This window comes from Lactuca virosa, chromosome 4 (genome assembly GCF_052849685.1).
Source record: "Lactuca virosa cultivar CGN04683 chromosome 4, Lactuca_virosa_CGN04683_v6, whole genome shotgun sequence".
Classification (NCBI taxonomy): domain Eukaryota; kingdom Viridiplantae; phylum Streptophyta; class Magnoliopsida; order Asterales; family Asteraceae; genus Lactuca; species Lactuca virosa.
The window spans coordinates 529,936,773-529,956,159 of record NC_136429.1 but is presented as its reverse complement, the minus strand read 5'-3'; the positions used below and the strand labels follow the sequence as shown (position 1 = coordinate 529,956,159).

The 19,387-nt window shown below is 35.5% G+C and overlaps 2 protein-coding genes and 2 non-coding genes across 4 annotated transcripts; 3 read left to right on the top strand and 1 right to left on the bottom strand.

The window, feature by feature from the left end:
- The first annotated feature begins 9,579 nt into the window (after positions 1–9,579).
- LOC145109527 (uncharacterized) lies at positions 9,580–12,139 on the top strand. Its single transcript, XM_079046704.1, has 3 exons — positions 9,580–10,055; positions 10,741–11,278; positions 11,374–12,139. Exons 1-3 carry the CDS (start codon positions 9,993–9,995, stop codon positions 11,922–11,924), a joined length of 1,152 nt encoding a protein of 383 aa, XP_078902830.1. The 5' UTR covers positions 9,580–9,992; the 3' UTR covers positions 11,925–12,139.
- Positions 12,140–12,638: 499 nt separating this feature from the next.
- On the top strand, positions 12,639–12,710 carry TRNAD-GUC (transfer RNA aspartic acid (anticodon GUC)). The gene has a single exon. It is a non-coding gene; the product is annotated as a tRNA-Asp (tRNA).
- Positions 12,711–13,236: 526 nt separating this feature from the next.
- Positions 13,237–13,308, top strand: TRNAD-GUC (transfer RNA aspartic acid (anticodon GUC)). The gene has a single exon. It is a non-coding gene; the product is annotated as a tRNA-Asp (tRNA).
- Positions 13,309–16,720: 3,412 nt separating this feature from the next.
- Positions 16,721–18,915, bottom strand: LOC145109526 (serine/threonine-protein kinase STY13-like). The gene is made up of 6 exons (XM_079046703.1): positions 18,238–18,915; positions 18,013–18,145; positions 17,734–17,932; positions 17,525–17,649; positions 17,274–17,432; positions 16,721–17,206 (listed from the first exon to the last, which is right to left on the bottom strand). Exons 1-6 carry the CDS (start codon positions 18,366–18,368, stop codon positions 16,895–16,897), a joined length of 1,059 nt encoding a protein of 352 aa, XP_078902829.1. The 5' UTR covers positions 18,369–18,915; the 3' UTR covers positions 16,721–16,894.
- Between the last annotated feature and the right edge of the window lie 472 nt (positions 18,916–19,387).

The window sequence follows — 19,387 nt, the reverse complement described above, 5'->3', positions numbered from 1 at the left end:
TTTCAATTCTGTATAAAACCATGAATGTTTGTTACTGAAAGCTGTAGTGATGTGCGAAAATAATACTTCATGTGACTAGCTAATGCTAATCATGATGTATAAGTATTTCTTACGTGAAACTATTGTATGTTTAGTTCTGTTTGAAAACCCTGAAAGTTCTCCAGTTGTAGTGTGTATTAGTTTTATTTAGTATAAATAAAACTGTTGAAGAGTGTCAGGTTGTAAACTAAAGGTGATTTACACATAATGTGAGTCGTATAACCATACTTGATATGACTAGAGACCTTTATAACGTTCTTCAGGCGTCGAGTTAAATGACATTTGTACACCCCAGGCGTGCCCGCCTAACTGTAGCTAGCGGTTCCGGTGTGGGATTATCAATCCCGAATAGATCTATTCACAAATCTCACGCTCTCCCTCCAGGAGACTCTGGTTATACTATGATAGGATTTATCCCTGTACACCTAAGGGTACAGTATTGAAGTAGCACCTCACAGTATCGTACAATCTAGTTTACATGTAGTGTAGTAGCGTTCTACCATAGTGATAATTCGTATGTATACCGTATGTAGTGATAATTACAGTTATGAATACCATGATAAAGTAGTGATGTAAACTGTAAACAATTTCTGTCTTAGTGCATATGTTTAGTAGTGAAAGTTTCTGTACTTGTTATGTTTAGAAAATCCCAAACTATACCTATTATAGTTTGCATGTATAATGTAGTGAATAGCGTGTCCGGAAAACTATGCAATTTTAGTGAAAACGTCCCTTATGCTCAACATAGTACAAAAGGGTTAAAGTATGAGAATTGCATAAGTTTTATATTATTGAAAGCATTTATGTTTAACTTGTATTCCCCCCCCCCCCCGCCCTGAAAACATTAAAAACATGGGAAAATGTAGGGGTATGAACTCACCGTTTGACGTAAGACCCGAGCGTAAGATCGGTGTGGATGCTGAGTGTCAACTGATGTTTTGTATGCAAGCGGATCCTATTAACATATGGTAACACATATATGTATTAAATGAGGGCATAACACTATTTGTTATGGAAGGAAACCACCTTAGGGACTAGGAAACACTTGAACTAAGTGTTAGAATCACACGCGATTGAAGATGGGGAGTTTGCGGCCGTAATCAGGAGTGTACGGTCAGGGTTTGCGGCCCAACAGGGTTTACGGCCCACGAGTTTGCGGCTCAAGTGTTTGCGGTCCATGGGTTTACGGCCCATGAGTTTACGGCCGTAAACACTTGGTGAAAGGTGCGATTCTCGGTGTTTCAAGGTCCTTTCTAGCCTCTTGGAGGTGTTCTAAGCCTTGTGCCCAGCTCAAGGAAGAGTTCAAAGGCCCATAATCGACCAAAAATGGAGTTTACGGCCATTGAAGGGATTACGGCCGTAAACCCATTTCATGTTCATGATTTCGGGTCGATTTCTAGGTGAAAACAAGTGATTCTTAGTAGATAACAAGCATAGGGAGTAGTTACTTACTGTAAGAGGCTTGGAATGAGGTTTTTAGTCACCAAGAACTAGTGTGTATTCTTGGTGTTCTTGGTGAGAGAGAAGATCTAGAAAAAGATGAAATTTATGAGATGAAACATGGATTCATCACTAGAAAAGGGGTTTGAAACACCATAGAAGTGAAGAATCACTTACATTTTGAAGATCCTTGAGCAAAACTCGAAAATTATAGAGAGAGAGTAGAGAGAGAAAGTCCTTTGAGTGCTTAAAACTTGAAATGAAGGCCACTCATCCTTTATATAGGGGTGAGTTTTCAGCCAAGGGGTGGAGTGGGGGGGTTTTACGGCCGTAAACTCGAGTTTGCGGCCGTAAACTCCTATCGAAGGGGTGTTTGGCCCGGATGCTACGCTTTGACTTGGAAAAACTCATTCTTGGACCCAAACTTCGATTGTACTGAGTTCGAAGTATTTAATTAGACCCGAGGTATAGCTGACAAGAGCAGAAATAAATTCTGAATTGATTTATTTTTAACGTTTTGCCCGAAAGAAGTTTCGGGTTGTCACATTCTTGAATCACATCGTTCAACCACGACAACACCCTTCTGTTCAAAAATTGCTCTCTTCGGCCTTAAATCACAAGTTTTTTTTTAAACAAGTCAACAACATTGTTTGTTGCTTTTTTCACTTCTTGAGTCTGACATCTTGTAAGTTGTAAATAACCCATTATACTTTGTATCTTTGAATGATTTTCACTTGTTTAGAGTATGTTTCCGATTCGGGTTTGGACAGGTTTTTAGAGTGATACATTTGGTTTGTTAACAGTTCAAGAGTTTCTGATTTCATTTTTTTTAAATAATTGCAGGTATTATATGTTTCTTCTTTTTGGTCCTTGATCCTTATGATTTTATTTTTTAAGAGATAAATATTAGAAATAATTTTGATTTTAACATTTCTTCTAATTTTGAATTTTACCGAATTTTAGTTTTAGTTGAACAGTCGTCCAGAATCCAGTTTTACCTATTTCTAAAGAGGTAAACTATGAATAAGGTTATTAGTTCTAGATTTTATAGATTTTGAAACGGTAATTTACAGTTCTAATTATTTTTTTGAAACGGTAATTATTTTTTGAAACTGTAATTTACAGTTCGAATTTAGTTTTTTGGATTTATATTCTGTAATCTATTTTTTTTTTTTGTCTTTTTGATTAATATTTGGACATTTTAGTTTTTCAGAATTTGATGTGATTTCACAAGAAGCAAATAAAAAATTGCAAATAAGTTGTTTTCCTGGTATATCTATTATAGAAAAGTTGGATTCAAATACTCAATGGATCATATTTTTAAGAAGAAATTAACAAGTTTACTTTTTGTGTACTATTTGGAATGAAATCTTGTCTTTTACAAGTTTGAGGGCTCTTTTTTCTCAGTTGCACAGGGCCTCTAAATTCTCAGGGTCGGCCCTGCTCTCATGGTCTTACCAAATGGCATGGGCTCCCCCCATGACATTCACATAAGTCAATACATACCAAATAACAAAACCATTAAATATTCAACTATTGAAATCTCATATCAGGTAATAGGCCGACATTGGTGCCTTCGACCCATTGGTATAGTGAGAAGACTCACATCAGTCTGCTGAAAACAATAGCTGCTTGACTACCAGCCCAAAATCTCACACTGAACAAATATATAAATAACCCTAATTAGGATTATAACTCAACCTAATCAAAGAGCCCAGAATTCTAAGTCCAAGTCCCTCCATAATGACCCAAAGGTCATTCCTTCACTAATGGGCCTAGCATCAAAGTCCAATTCTATATTGGTCCATAAGGCCCAATAGGCCCAAACATACCAACATTGACCCAAAGATAAATTTAGGCCCAAACACCAGCAAGTCCAGGCCTAAAACCATTAGTGCCCAAAGGTCCGAAGTCCTCCGAAGGCCCAAAGTTACTTGAGAGTGTACGCCTAACGTACTTCTTCTGTACGCTTAGCGTACTGGGCTAAGGGGTTGTACGCACAACGTACAACATAGTACGCCCAATGTACAAACTGTATTGCATCCAACCCCATTAAGTCCTTAATGCATGCAAACTTTTAGCTCAAATTCCAGATCTTAACCGATTTAAGGGTCCTATGGCATAAAATTTGGCAACTTTATGCCTTTGCATGCCATATATACTCCCAACAACTCTTTCTATCTCATTAAGACCTTTCCAAGGGTCTTACCTCATGCATGGAGCCATAAAGGCCATCAAGTTTGCATTTTTATGATATAATCAAGCTAAAGGATCTTAGATCTATCCTTCCTAACCTCTGGAGCTGCTCAAACTCCCAAGAGAGGATTTATGGACTCAAAAGAGGACTTCTAGAAACCCTAACTCAATAAGCAAGGTGAAAGCATTTTACCTCCACAAGCTTCCCAAGCTGCTCCAAATACAAGATCTAAAAGCTTTCCTCATGTTCAAAGCTTGTTTCCAATTCCTTCTCTTTGCTAACACACCAAAAATGAGGTATTTGAGGCACTTCCAAGCTCAATAGTTGCTCACAAAGGATTTAGGGTTTGGGGGACGTTTGAAAGTAATGGAGGCTGGTTAGGGTAAGTTCCCAATGATATAAGTGAATTTAAATAGTGTCCAAGCCAAGAAAATAGGGTTTGGTTATTAGCCTCGTACGCCCTGCGTACATGCTCGTACACCCAGCGTACGAGCATCATCCCACCCGTTGCATGCACACGCGTACGCTAAGCCTACGCATACGTACACCCAATGTACGGAGGGTCTATTTTTCCAAAATGAATTACTTCGAGGGTTAAAGATGGAATACTTGGATTTGAGTGTTACAACTCTCCCCCACTTGAATAGACTTCGTCCTCGGAGTCTACTGTCGCAAATAAATCTGGGTAATGCTCTCGCATCTCGTCTTCCGGCTCCTAAATCCATTCGGAGCCCTTCCGGTGCTGCCATTGCACCTTCACTAGCTTCACCACCTTGTTACGAAGAGCTTTAGTTTTTCTATCCAAGACTGCAATGGGCTTCTCCACATAGTTCAGGCTCCTATCCACCTGAATATCATCCAAAGAAATAACTACAGCCTCATCTGCTACACACTTCCGGAGTTGAGACACATGGAAGGTGTTATGGATCTAACTGAGTTCATCAGGATGATATAACCAATAAGAAACCCTGCCACCTCAGGCAGAAATCCTGAACGGACCGGTCATCATAGCTTTTCTAACGACTTTGTGCGACTCGCAGCCTGTCACGCACCTGCTGAATCAACTCGGTGGTCTTAAGCACCACTTTGGTGCTTCCCATGACTCGATGGCCAACCTCCCCCCAACAAACCGGAGTCCTACACCTCCGACCATACAACATCTCGAACAGGGGTCGGTCAATACTAGCATGATAACTGTTTCTATATGAGAACTCTGCTAGTGGAAGGTAAGTATCCCAACTCCCTCCAAAGTCTAAAATACATGCCCGAAGCATATCCTCAAGCATCTGGATCATCCGCTCGCACTGCCCATCAGTCTGGGGGTGGTAAGCTGTGTTGAAAAGCAGCTCAGTACCCAACTCCTCATGAAACTTCCTCTAGAACCTGGAAGTGAATCGAACATCATGGTCAGAGACCACAGATACCGGCACTCCGTGCCTGACCACCACCTCCCGCACATAGATATCCGCTAATTTATCGGCGGAGATACTCTCGAAAATCTGAATAAAATGAGCACTCTTGGTCAACCTGTCCACAATAACTCAAATGGAATCAACACCTTGCGCCGTCCTGGGTAACTTTGTGATAAAGTCCATGGTGATCTCCTCCCATTTCCACATGGGGATGGGTAATGGTTGAACCTTGTCGTGAGGCCTCTGATGCTCGGCTTTGACCTTCCTGTAGGTCAAACACCGCTCAACAAAGCAAGCAACTTCCTGCTTCATGCAGGGCCACCAGTAACTCAATCTCAGGTATCGACACATCTTCGTGGCCCCCGGATGGATAGAAAACTTGGACTTATGCGCATCATCCAAAATCTTTTGCCTCACTCCCCCAAATGCCGGAACCCAAACCCTGCCACACCGAGTCAATAATCCCCGACTGTCTCGAACAAACAAAGGAATCTGACCCCTAATCCGCTCGGTCTTCCAATTCTCCTTCTTCAATCCCTCCACATGTTCCCCCTTGATCACATCCATCAAAGGTGAGGTAACCGTCATCCTCAAGCAAACATCTCAAATCGGAGCACTTGCTGCCTTACGACTCAAAGCATCGGCCACCACATTGGCATTCCTGGGATGATACAAAATCTCGCAGTCATAATCTTTCACCACATCTAACCATCTCCTCTGCTGCATATTCAGGTTCGACTGATCCATCAAATATTTCAAACTCTTGTGATCGGTGAAAATGGTGCATCGAACCTCATATAAATAATGCCTTCAATTCTTAAGGGAAAACACCACCACCCCCAATTCCAAGTCATGAGTGGGGTAATTCGCCTCATGAGGCTTCAACTGCCTCGAGGCGTAAGCAATCTCATGTTTTCTCTGCATCAGAACAGCTCCCAAACCTGAAATAGAAGCGTTACAATACAATGCAAAATCATCCAATCCCTCGGGTAGCGCCAAAATCAGGGTCTCGCATAATTTTTGTCTTAATGTCTCAAATGCCAATTGCTAATCTGGACCCCACCGAAAAGTCACACTATTCTTGGTTAAGCGGGTCAAAGGTACTGCAATCTCGGAGAAATCCTGGATAAATCTCCAATAGTATCCCGTCAGACCCAAGAAACTTCGGATCTCGGATGCGTTCTTCGGAACCTCCCAACGCATCACCGCCTCATTGTTGGCCGGATCCACCAAGATACCTTATTGGTTGATGATGTGCCCCAGAAACTACACCTCACGCAACCAAAACTCGCATTTGGAGAATTTGTCATATAACCTCTCCCTCATGAAGGTCTCCAACACCTCCCTCAAATGTTGCTCATGTTGCTCCTTGGTCTTAGAGTAGACCAAGATATTATCAATGAAAACGATCACAGACCAATCCAGCATCGGCCTGCAAACCCGATTCATGAGATCCATGAACGTTGCTGGAGCATTGGTGAGCCCAAATGGCATTACCACAAACTCGTAATGACCATAACGAATTCTGAAAGCCGTCTTCGGTATATCCTCATCCCTGATCCTCATCTGATGATACTCCGACCGAAAATCAATCTTGGAAAACCAATATGCACCTTGAAGCTGATCAAATAAGCATATTCTCATTAATACTTATGGTTCTTAATATATTAAGTCATAATTTTGGCTAAAAAAAATAAAATTTCTCATTTTACCCTTTTGGCCTAAATGCATCTTCTCTTGCATTTTTTTTCTTGGACTTACTTATCTAATCTCATACAAGTGACTTAAACTTATCTTGGTCATTTTCATGAAGTCACAACTTCATAAGCTTATGAAATTCTTCTTAATGGTCAAATTACCTTTTTTTTAAATCTCTCTAAATTTTTTATTCTTACAATTAAGATTAATAGATATTTATAGAAGGTAAAAACAAATAGAGGAGTTGTTTTTACACACATTTTTTAGTCATACACAATAACTTATCATACATACTTATAAAGCTAGCATTTTTTCTTGAATCTCATGCATTTGAAACCCCCTTTTTTAACTTCCTCAAACCACATTCATTTGAAACCCCATTTTTTAATTAATGCAACTCAAAAGTTTTCTTAATTATGATTTAACACTCAAAAGTTTTATAACTTATATTATTTTTAATTAGCATTTAGTGAAAAGTTTACTATAAAAATGCCAATCTTTTGTGTCTTTTGTGTTATATAAAATCTTACATGTAAGAAGGATTTGAAGATATTGTGATTCAAAAGTTTTCATATAGTTGAAGCATTCACGATCCAAATATGATGATTTGAAGAAATGGGTTATGTCACATCGATGGTAATTGTAATATGATTTTTTATTTCAACCAAAACAAATGAAGCTTTTCTATTTTTTCTTTATATTCAGTTTCTCATTTAATCTTTATATGTGATTTGTGTGTATTACTCAATCTTGAATGTGACTCTCCAAACATCAATGTTTTGCTTGGAATATCTTTCTGATTCTTCTTTTTCAAGAAAATTATTTTGATTGCAGGTTAGTGAAGAATTGTCATCAAGTTTCTATGGTTGAATGGTGTTAAATGAAGAAAGAAGATTCATAAAATGGATATATGTTTTTTTGTTTGAGCAAAGTTGACGAATGTTAGTTTTTTCTTTTGATTTAAATGTATGTTTATTTAACATCTTTATTTATATATTCAACCACCCAATGCTCTTATTTATTTGATTGTAGTTTTTCTATTTTGATTATGTTTATTTTCTATTATTTTTTTGTTGGGTTATCCTACAAAAAACATATTTAAAAGATAATATTTAAAAGATAACATAATTTTGAACATTTGATATGTAATTATGATAGACTTATCATGATATGTTCTTCATATGAAAGTAATTTATCCATACTACTACGACAAGAATTACATATGACATTTACGAAAATATATATATTATATGTGATTTGTTTAATATGTATATGCACCTATGTATGTTATAAATTTATAATTAAATATCTTTATGTTTAATAATTGAAGGGATTAAAATGATGCATCAAAACCAATTATTTAGACGAATATAATAATAAAAATAATAATAATAATAATAATAATAATAATAATAATAATAATAATAATACATTTCAAGTACTGCATTCATTTGAAACTCACACTACAACTCAAAAGTTTTCTAATTTATGTATATTTATTAGTTACAACTCAAGAGTTTTTAACTTATGATTATTAATTAGTAATCACTAATAACTTTTTATTTTCCTTTCTTTTATAAGGTTGTAAAATTTTGCTCATTAAAAACATTAGTGTATTTGAAGAGATTTGTTATTTAAATATGAAGAGTTAATATAAATGTTATAATAGATGTTTTAGTGTTTTTATGTTATTAAAAGTTATAGTGTTTATTTTTCTTATTTTTTATTATTCGTTGTATATATATATTTTTTAATACAAATGTTATAATAGATGTTTTTCTATTTTTATGTTACTAAAAGTTGCAGTTCATATTTTTGTTCATACGTTTTGTTACCCGTTATATTATCATTCATTTGATATATAATTTACACAATTTTAAAAGGTTTATAAAATTATCAAATAGTTGTATATATCACAATGACTTAAAAATTAAACTATAATGTTTAATAAAACTAATATGTTAACTATATGTTTTCTTTACTACTAACATTTTGTTTCGAAGTAGAAATATTAAATAATAATTTGGTAAACGTTATTATTTTAACTATATAATTCTATTCTCGCGCAACGCACGGGAATTCGCCTAGTATTTTATATAGTTGTACAATACAACCTTCTAAACATAAATTATTATCTATAACTAAAAAATGTAGGGTACAAATTATCATCCAAAAAGATAAAATAAAATCAGACCGTTCAACGGTCAAAAGAGAAAGCGAAGAAAGAGACTTTGGAGTGGTTCTATTTATAACTGAATCTTAAACAAGGTCATCACCCTTGCCGACGCGATGCTTGTTCCCGTTCGACATCGTCTTTCCAAGTCGTCGTTGTCGGTTGCAGCCCTTGTATAAGACATTGTCAGATATTCTTACCGCTTACCACAAAATTATTTGTGATTTGGAAATGATTATATAATATTAATAAATTAAAATATAGTAACTAAAAATAATTAGATAATAAATTTGTATTTATTTTTTATTACAACAATTTTGCCAATTTATTTTTAGCTATGGAGTATAAAAATCAAAGTAATACTAAATTACTAATCAAACTTTGCCACACATCCAAAAGGACAAAAACCTTTTAAACCCCAATTAGATATATTTAACCTTAAAAAAATATGATATTTTGGGTGCATTCTATGGATTGCTAATGTGTTCCACAAAGGCTAACACGTGGCTTTTCTTCCGGGAAGAAAAACCTCCTCTTTTAGATTCTTGAATATCTTATATAATTAAAAACTTATTTATTTATTTATTTATTTTTAATTTTTTTATGATAAAAGGAGATGGAAAATTTGAAGGGTTATGGTTTACTTCGGAAGGGCTTTTCGATTTCTCTCAAATTTTACGAAGAGAGAAAGAGAGTGTAGGACTCTGCATGTATATATAGAGACAGAATCTGTATCTATACACCCCATTTATCTAATTCAGACAGTAAGCCATTGATACTACTAAACGGCTATAATTTTCAGGGCTAAAGTGATTCTACAAGTGATTTCTATTGTTTTATGTAATCCGACGTTTTTTGTTGGGTTTTTCATCTATGAATTTCGTATGTTCGGTCATAAACAAAAGGGTTTAATCAGGGTTTCTGCTAGATTTAGAGGAAGACAATTAGCCCTCTGGATATCGGGGGCTTCCAATCTGCATTACAGTTTCAAATAAGGTTCGATTGTTCTTCAATCGTTATTTTAGCCCTAATAATGCCTGATGTTTATTCAACTTACAAGAAGCGAGATGATATCTGCGATGATGTTTGTGGTCAGGTATGTTTGTCTATAACTGTATCCTTTTAGGGCTCTTAGTTTTTTCACTGACAGTTATGATTCAGAAGACTAATCCTTCTGGGGTTTCGTTTTTTCGCGGATTGTGATGAATAGGTACTGTTTGATTTTGGGAATTTCGATGATTTGATGGGAATGGAATATAAATTTGCTCTTCAAATTGTTTAGGAAAAAATCCATTGATGTTAGATGAACCCTAGAACTATTGGGCTCACTCTATTCGATAATTGTGCTTTAATCTTTGTGGGTATTGCTCAATTGTGCTTATTCTATATTATCACCATAATTATTAAGAAACTAGATGGATTTAAACTATATTAAAAGTTGGAGATGGTTGCATTTTGGTGGTGATTGCAAGTGTTATGCTTATTTTATTAGGGTTTAAAAACTTACGCACACTGCACAATGGGTGTTTGCCTGTTTGAATGTACTTTTCAAACTGATAATCATGACAATAGTCAGTTTAAGAATCAGATAATAAGATGATTAAAGCTACTAATTTTTCATTTATCTCAATAATCTACACTATTATTGTAACTTCTTACATGCTCCTTCAAATCTTGAAAGTCTTTGCAAGAATCATATCAGTTTTTAGGCTTTCTGTCATTAAATGTTGTCCTATTTATGTATCAAAATGCTCAAATTTTAACCATTTTATGTTTTGCAGGAGGTTAGCAGAATGTCAAGAATCAAATGCATGATGCAGAGTCTTGATTTGAGAAGTTTTATAATATTATTTTTATTAATCCCAATTGGGTTTGTGGGTATTTATTTTCATGGACAAAAAGTAACATACTTTCTTCGGCCACTATGGCAATCTCCCCCTAAACCCTTCATTCAAATCCCCCATTACTATCACCAAAACGTCTCAATGACAACCCTCTGCAGACTCCATGGGTGGAAATTACGAGAATACCCTCGAAGAGTATACGATGCAGTCCTGTTCAACAATGAAATCGACATGCTCATGATCAGATGGAAAGAACTTTACCCGTACATAACCCAATTCGTTCTCTTAGAATCCAATTCAACTTTCACATCGATCCCAAAACCCCATTTTTTCGCAATAAATCAAGAAAAGTTTGACTTTGTAAAACCCCGTTTGACTTATGCCACAATCCCGGGTGGATCAAGAAAAGGGATTAATCCGTTTTATGAAGAGGCGTATCAGAGAGTTGCGGTTGACCGGCTTTTGAGAATTGCAGGTAGGGTTAATTTCATTAATGGGTAAATGAAATTTATACTTTTTTACAAAACACCATTGTTGTAATTTGTTTATGACAATTTTACCCTTTTGCAGGTATTGAAGATGATGATTTGTTGATAATGTCAGATGTGGATGAGATCCCGAGTGCACACACAATCGATTTATTAAGATGGTGTGATGGGTCCCCCGACATCATGCATTTAAATTTAAGAAACTTTTTATACTCTTTTGAGTTCAATATCGATCATAAAAGCTGGAGGGCTTCAGTCCATAAATATAAAAAAGGGAAAACCAGGTATGCCCACTACAGACAAACGGATTATTTATTTGCAGAGTCTGGATGGCATTGCAGTTTTTGTTTTAGAAAAATAAGTGATTTTGTGTTCAAGATGAAAGCTTATAGCCATTCAGACAGAATAAGGTTTCGACATCATCTTGATCCCAAAAGGATTCAGACAGTGATTTGTAATGGGGATGACTTGTACGATATGCTTCCTGAGGAGTACACTTTTAAGGACATAATTGGGAAAATGGGTCCCATTCCTCATTCGTATTCTGCTGTTCATCTTCCGGAATATTTGTTGAAAAATGGTGATGAGTTTAAGTATCTTTTACCTGGGAATTGTGTTCGTGAAGCTGGGTAGGTTGTAAGGTACAAGTAGGCAATGCAGGGGAGAAAGTGGGTATTTTGATATGTAACGTACAAGTAGGAAATGCATAGATGATGTTGATGCTGCTTTTTTTTTTTTTTTTTTTTTTTTTCTGTTTTTGTTTATTATGCAACAAATATGCCTTCCAACTTGAATTTTTGAAATATGCTTTATGGTCAGGTTTTTAGTACTACTCTCACTTCTTTGCATTGTCTTTTCTGTCCTTCCATTTTTATTATAGATAACCAAATTTTTGGTTAAAGGACAAGGTTGTTATGGTAATTCTTTTTTGATATTATTACTTTTTGTTGTGGGTTCCATCTCATTTTTTTTGAAAGTGATATGTTTGTCTCATAACAATGACAGAATTCAGTTACATTTTGTCTGTGTTTTTCTATCAAGTTTTATTTAAAATAAATCATGTTTAAATGATAGAATTTAGTTGAAGTTGTCTTTGTTGTTTATTTTACAAATCAAGTCATTTGGATAAACAATGTTTGGGAAGATGTTAATATTTTTGGAAAAAACTAAGACAAATTTATAAAGAAAATGGGATTTAATGGTGTTGTTTTGTAACTTCCATTCGTATTAAATGAAAAGAACATTTATAGTTATATAACTTATTGTATTAATAAGTAAAACTGCATATAACTTGTATATAATACTGAAGGATTTATCAGGGTAAATGTTGAAGAAACAAACAATAAAGTCGTTGTAGTATAGTGGTAAGTATTCCCGCCTGTCACGCGGGTGACCCGGGTTCGATCCCCGGCAACGGCGAATTTTGTTTTTTGCGTCTCATTCTTTATGTATGTAAGTGCATCATTTTGAGAATTTACAAATTAATAAAACTTACAATTCTCCCCATTCTTCTTAGCTGGTATTAACGTGATCCTTTTCAATTTTCAGGAAATTCTTCTTCTTCTTCATTAATTCAATCATGTCTGAATCTGAAGATGATCATTCCAATGAATCTACAGTGTTCAATCTTTCTAGCCCCTTTTACATAATTACATTGGATCTTCTCGCTCAATAATGATCTCTGACATCTTCAATGGCATTGGATATAGTGTAACCATGTTAGCCTAAACAAGCTCTATACCAAAACAAAAGACCTTCTATATGCTCGAGTTTGGGATTCAAATAATCAGATGATATTTTGATAAGTTGGACTTCAACATATCAACGATTACTGAAATTATCACGTTAAAAAATCGGTGTTTTCTATATTAGAATAAAAAGATGATATTAAGATGCTGTAGTACAATCAGGTGTTTTATATTTTATGCTGACCATTCAATCAAAAGTCGTTGTAGTATAGTGGTAAGTATTCCCGCCTGTCACGCGGGTGACCCGGGTTCGATCCCCGGCAACGGCGTTTTTCCAATTTTTTAAAATGCACTCACTCTCCTTTTATTTTTGATATAGACACCTAAATTTTATTACATTATCATTTATTTTTTTTAAATAAACCTCTTCATGATAGAAACGTGTTTAGATAAAATAAAGAAAGTAAGAAACATCTAGAATAAAAAAAACTTAAAAACATTAAAGGTTTTATGTATGAATATCGCCTCTGCATAGTCAAAGTCAAATCACGGCTTGTTACAAGTATATAGTGTTGAACATAAAATAAGTTTCTGGAGACCAAGTACATGACATAAAAGTCTTTATTATAAAACGTTTCACACATCTTTCGTATCATGACATATTATATATATATATATATATATATATATATATATATATATATATATATATATATATATATATATATATATTAATTAAAGTTATGAAGAAAAGTAACAGTAAATATGCAGCATATTTGTCTCTTTTGGTCCCTTTACGTTCCAGTTTTGGCATGATTTTTGTAAGGGGCATTTTATGGAAGTTTGTATATTCTTTGGACACGTATCCGGAAACCCACCGCCTTATCTTTTGTCGGTCTGTTTTTTCATTTTTAATCTTCACCGGTTGAGATCGATATCTTCTCGATTCTTCTGATTTTTCTGCTTCATTCTTTTCTCGCTCCCCTCAAGCGCACCGGTGGAGACGAAGCTGACGATCACCCCACCCCCACACTATCGTCTAGCGATTGGATCGTCTCTCTTCCGCCACCATCAGAATCTACCACCGCCTCCATGATCGAAACTCCACCGACCTTTGGTAGGATGAGTCACCTCCAACTTCTTCGGCATGTCGATGTTCCTCAAAAGCATCGATCGTCTGGATTTGGGTCATCGGTGCCTCCACCAACATCTCACGTCCCGATTCTTCGCTGTCACGTCACCCCCAAATCTGAATTCGCTAGGTTTAGTTCCCTCTTTCGAATATTGTTGGTCTCTCGCATACTCCCATGCCTCTACTTCCCCCATCTCGGACGTCGCCTCCCGCTCTGTGCTATCACCATCCTCGATTGAGCTTCCAATACCGGTGCACCTCACCGTCATCGCTCCACCAAGGCTGTGTGTCATCGCCGCTTCTGCCACCGGTCCACCTCGGACTCTTCTGATTTCGACTTCTACATCTGAATCTCCTTCTGTGACCTTCCTTTGTCACATATACCAATGAGCACCAACGGCAGCAGATGCTTTGTACTCTTCAGGAGATTGAACCTTAATTTCAACTCTTAAACTTACTAGCCCTAGAACCATTCTTAGGTATGTATACGTATAATCACACGCACAAAATTTCTTTTATTTGTTTCTCGAAAACGATTACGCTAGCAATGTCTGAATTAATCTGGTCCTAAATTTTTAATCGATGGGTCTGAAACCGATTTTTGTTTCTTTTGCGTTCATAGATCTTATTTGGGTTCCAGCCGTCTCCCTTTTATCGATCGGAGCTTCACAAATTGAACGTTTCGGAATTCAGATAGGTTTGATCCCTAAAATTTTCTGATTCCATGCTCTGACCATTTAAAAGTTTGGATTAATCACTTAATTGGTAATCGACATGCCCTCCTTACTGTGTGGGAAAGCAAAGAAAAGGACCCTTGTCAGCGACTCCTACTGATTACGTGAGTTCCTTACCAGTTTTAATCAGGTATATTAGATAAGATTATTTCTCCAACTTTGTTTGTTCATAGGTGACCCCTCTAACAGTCGCCAAATCAATAATACGTGATCAACGTCTCATCGTACTTTCAAACATTTTTCAGGATCAGGTGCTTTTGGGCATGCAACAAAAACTTGACAAATTATGTCAACAGGTGACTTACTTGAAGGACCAGCCTAAATGATTCTACACATGCCTTTCAGTAGGTAATGTGTAAACTATCTCATAAACAACAATTTTATCCGGTACAACTCGAAAATCGAATGGTAATTGCACATTTATACTGCCCGATATTTGTTAAAGTAATACTTTTTTCCTTATGGGATGATTGTTTAAATCTATTTTCAACTCATGAATATGGGACTGATATTGTTGTGTGGCTTTCATCTACGGTTCTCGATTTAGATGTGGGTAAAGACGGTAAATGTTTTGCACATGTAAGGTTTAACCGGTCAAATTGGGTATTGGGTCAACCGGAAGACTGTCAGTTGACTGCTCAACGGTTCGACCTTGGGTGTGTATTTTGCGTAGTTCTATGCAACCTAATTATTTATTATTTCTAATAGTTAATTAATTTTTTATTTTCATTACAGATTCCAACTTTTTATGTTCAGGTAACCAGTCATGACTCCACCCTTTTAGGTAGATGTAGAAGAACATATGCGCATGCTCATGACTATCATATTAATTCCATTTCTAATAATAGGTGTGCTTCAATGCTTTTGCTTTATTTCATATACATTCAAAATGTTATCTGATTAATTATTAATTATTTCCATTTTTTAGTGATGGTGAAACATTGATCTCAGCTGATGATTTACGCATAAACCTTTGGAACTTTGAAATCAACAGTTAGAGTTTTAATATTGTTGACATGAAGCCTGCAAACATGGACGACTTAATCGGTAATAGTATTTTTTTCTTCAAATTAAAAACTAAATTATAATATTTTCAAAATTGCTAACAATTGTTTAAATTTGTTTGTTTCAGAGGTTATAACTTCATGTGAATGTCCTGAATATGCGCATGTGAATGTGAATGTACTGAATATGGAAGTAGCATCGTACTTTCATATTGTTCCATTTTCTTAAAAGTATGATGTTGTAACAAGAAAAAATCAGAAGTACGATGCTATTCTTGGTTCACTTTTCAAAATATAACAATATAATTGGTTTATTTTTGAAACTAGGATGCTATAAAAAGCTTATACTCTGACTTTGCATTGTTTTACTAGGTGTACGAAGGCTTTGCCATATGTCTGCTATAATAGAAAAAATTGAGAAGTGTCATATGCCTGCTATAATAGAAAAAAATTGGGAATTCATAAGAAGTATATGAAGTGCTACATACATAAAGCATAAATTTCTTGAGTTGATTAACCATCCTGGTGACAACTCTTTTACAAATGTATGCAGTTGATAAGGTTATTTTTTTTATTTAAAAAGTTCAAAACTTCATACACCTTGCCAAAACCTTTATTTTTGTACAATGTTTTTTTAGGAATAGAAAGAAATAGGGAGGTGGAATACGGGAAACATAATTTGTTATGGCTTTTGTTGGCTGGAAATAGACTGAAAAGGAGCTGCAACCAATCAAGCATCTTTCTCTGTTTAGTGTCGTGCCGACTCTAATTTATTTTTAGCTAGATGGGATTGAGATTCTGCCCCCCGCGGAGCGGGGGTAACCCTCTAGTTAATATTAATGTTAGTGTTTACCAAATATTATGATTGTGATTTTGATGTCAACAGAAGGAATTTTATTACCCTTGAAATAAATAGCTTTTATATTTTACAACCACAACAACTATCATCTCATCTAACTCACTTCATAATTTACACCTTCTCCATCAACAATACTTGTCCTATTTTTACTTGATAAGTATGTTCCAAAACTACCCTTTTGTCATATCACCAACAACACTGATAAAAGCACGAAAACGGACCACCTTTCGGGGTGTCATGCAGGGGCGTTGTCGGTATTTCATCTTCTTTCGAGATCAACGTGCTTGTTCCAGGGGAATCCGGCAGAAACACGTTGAACATCCGTGGCGGCACCGCGGTGGCTTCCGGTGGCGGCGGCACCGCGGTGGTTGACAGGTAATGGTGAAGCATTTGTATAATTTGACTGAAATTTGGCCGACCATTCGGATCTTCCTTCCAACAAGATGTCACAATTAAAGCCAAATCCTCAGGCAGTTCATCAGCACTCGGCCTCACATTCTGCAAAACATTAAATACACTGTCAGTATAGCCAGTAACCAGTACACAGTAGACAGTAGACAGATACCTTAAAGGCGGCTGCATAGGCGGCTTGAAGATTTGACATGCCTTCAAAAGGCAACTTATTGTGTATAAGCTCCCACAAGACAATTGCAAAGCTGTATGCATCTACCTTGTGGTTATAATGTTTCTTTTCTCCATGTCTTAATGTTACAGTGCTATAAAGCTATAAAAAAAACACAAGAAAACAAAGTTTCATAAATATCGAATTTAACCCCGAATAACGAAAAACATTACAAAAGGAGTACATTAACATACCTCTGGAGCCATCCAGCGATAAGTTCCTGTTTCTGCAGTCATCATCTCTGTTAACGATTCTTCTCTTGCCAAACCAAAATCAGCGAGTTTTATAGATTTGTGATCGAATGTCAACAACAAGTTTTCTGAAACAATTTGCTAAGAATTTAACAAAGGAAATATATATTAAAAAAACATAAAAATAAAGAGAAATGGGAAATCTAATTTACCAGGTTTTAAATCACGATGAATGATTCCATGTGAGTGTAAGCATTCCATTGCTCGAGCTATATCAAGTGCAAACCCAATAGCGACACGTGTATCCAACAATCCCCTTGGTCGCATATTTAATAAATATTTACGTAATGTGCCACCAGTAAGAAGCTCGGTTACAATCACCATGATTGGTTTCTTACAAGCTCCAATAAACTGTAGTGCGATCATATGAATATTCATACAGAATGTTTCTAATTGTTGTAAGATCTGATATAATATTCGATCAAGATTACCTTTACTAAGTTCTTGTGTTGGACTTTAGACAACATGGCGATTTCTCGAGCAAAACGACCTTCGATCTTTGAAATTTCTTCTGGGGTGTCGCCTTTGTTTATTATCTTAATCGCAACATTCTGGTTTTTATATCTGGAAAATAATGATATGAGATCCCATCTTCCTAATTAGTACAATTTGTTTACTGAATTAACATGGCATTTTGGTTAACAAAGTTGACTTACTTGCCCTCATAGACTTTTGAATGTGCACCTTCTCCGATCTTTGGACCAACAAAAAGAAGCTTCGGATCAATCGACCACGTTGCTTCCAAATTAAACTCCCCTGTTGAGTAAAACCCATTCCCGGATCCCATTTTCTTCAACTTTTTATCTCCGAACACTCGTTGGGGACTTTTCACAAACACTTAACAGGCAAAAAATTTAACACCGCATTCTGAAGGCATAGGGTATATACCCACGATATAAAACAGATACATACAAGATCAGCAACAGAAATAAGCAGAAATAAGTCGAAACGCACTTTATTATCGAAAAGTTGGAATCGGGTTAACTTTATTTGGGAAATAAAATCAAAATATACGTGTTTAAACTCCAATTTACACCACAAATCATACAAACAGAACTTAGAAACCGATTACAAAGCTTCAGTTCAAGAATCAACGCAGACAAATGCAAATTGGACTTGAAAGAGAGGCAGATGTTGGAGGTTATAGTATAGGGTAGAGATAAAAAAGAGAAGAGTATTGTAAAAGTTTTAGGCTTTATGTGGGGATTGTGTTGTTGCGTTCTTGATCGGCAAAGATAAGGGAGAGGAATTGCGAGTCGTTCTGACAAAAACTGTGCGAGTCGTATTATTTAATTCATTATAAAATTTAGGTGAGAGAAAGGGAAAAGAGATGGAAAGAAAGAATGGGTTGAGTTTGATAAACAGAATAAATTTTAATATTCGACTATATCTTATATAAACGACAATTTATAGATTCTTATAGGCTTGTCACTTGTCTCAAATATATAAATATGTTTATTTTCTTTCATAATATTTAAAAATAGGTAAATATTCATTCAGACCATTATCAAATCCGATCAAACATTAGAAAATAAAATAATTATAGAAATGATCGCATGGCAGAGAAAATTGTAAACTTGTTTTTATTTGTTTTTTAATTTCAAGTTGCATCACATGTTGAGAATAATTTTTTTTTTAACGTTTTGGTCTCTCAGACTAACGACTTTTTAATTTACTGTTAAGTTTAAGTTGTCCACATGAATAACACATGTAATATCCTAATTTCGGGCCTAAAAGTTTCACCTTCTTTGATGATAAAAATAAATAATAAATAAAATAATAAATGTATTATAACATAGTTTAATG

Coding starts and splice junctions, on each gene's coding strand:
- LOC145109526 (XM_079046703.1), bottom strand. CDS start 18,368: ATGGGATCCGGGAATGGGTTTTACTCAACAGGGGAGTTTAATTTGGAA. Junction 17,933..18,012: donor AACACAAGAACTTAGTAAAG/GTAATCTTGATC, acceptor ATCGCACTACAG/TTTATTGGAGCTTGTAAGAA. Junction 17,433..17,524: donor ATCGCTGGATGGCTCCAGAG/GTATGTTAATGT, acceptor TTTTTTTTATAG/CTTTATAGCACTGTAACATT.
- LOC145109527 (XM_079046704.1), top strand. CDS start 9,993: ATGCCTGATGTTTATTCAACTTACAAGAAGCGAGATGATATCTGCGAT. Junction 10,056..10,740: donor GCGATGATGTTTGTGGTCAG/GTATGTTTGTCT, acceptor TATGTTTTGCAG/GAGGTTAGCAGAATGTCAAG. Junction 11,279..11,373: donor CCGGCTTTTGAGAATTGCAG/GTAGGGTTAATT, acceptor ACCCTTTTGCAG/GTATTGAAGATGATGATTTG.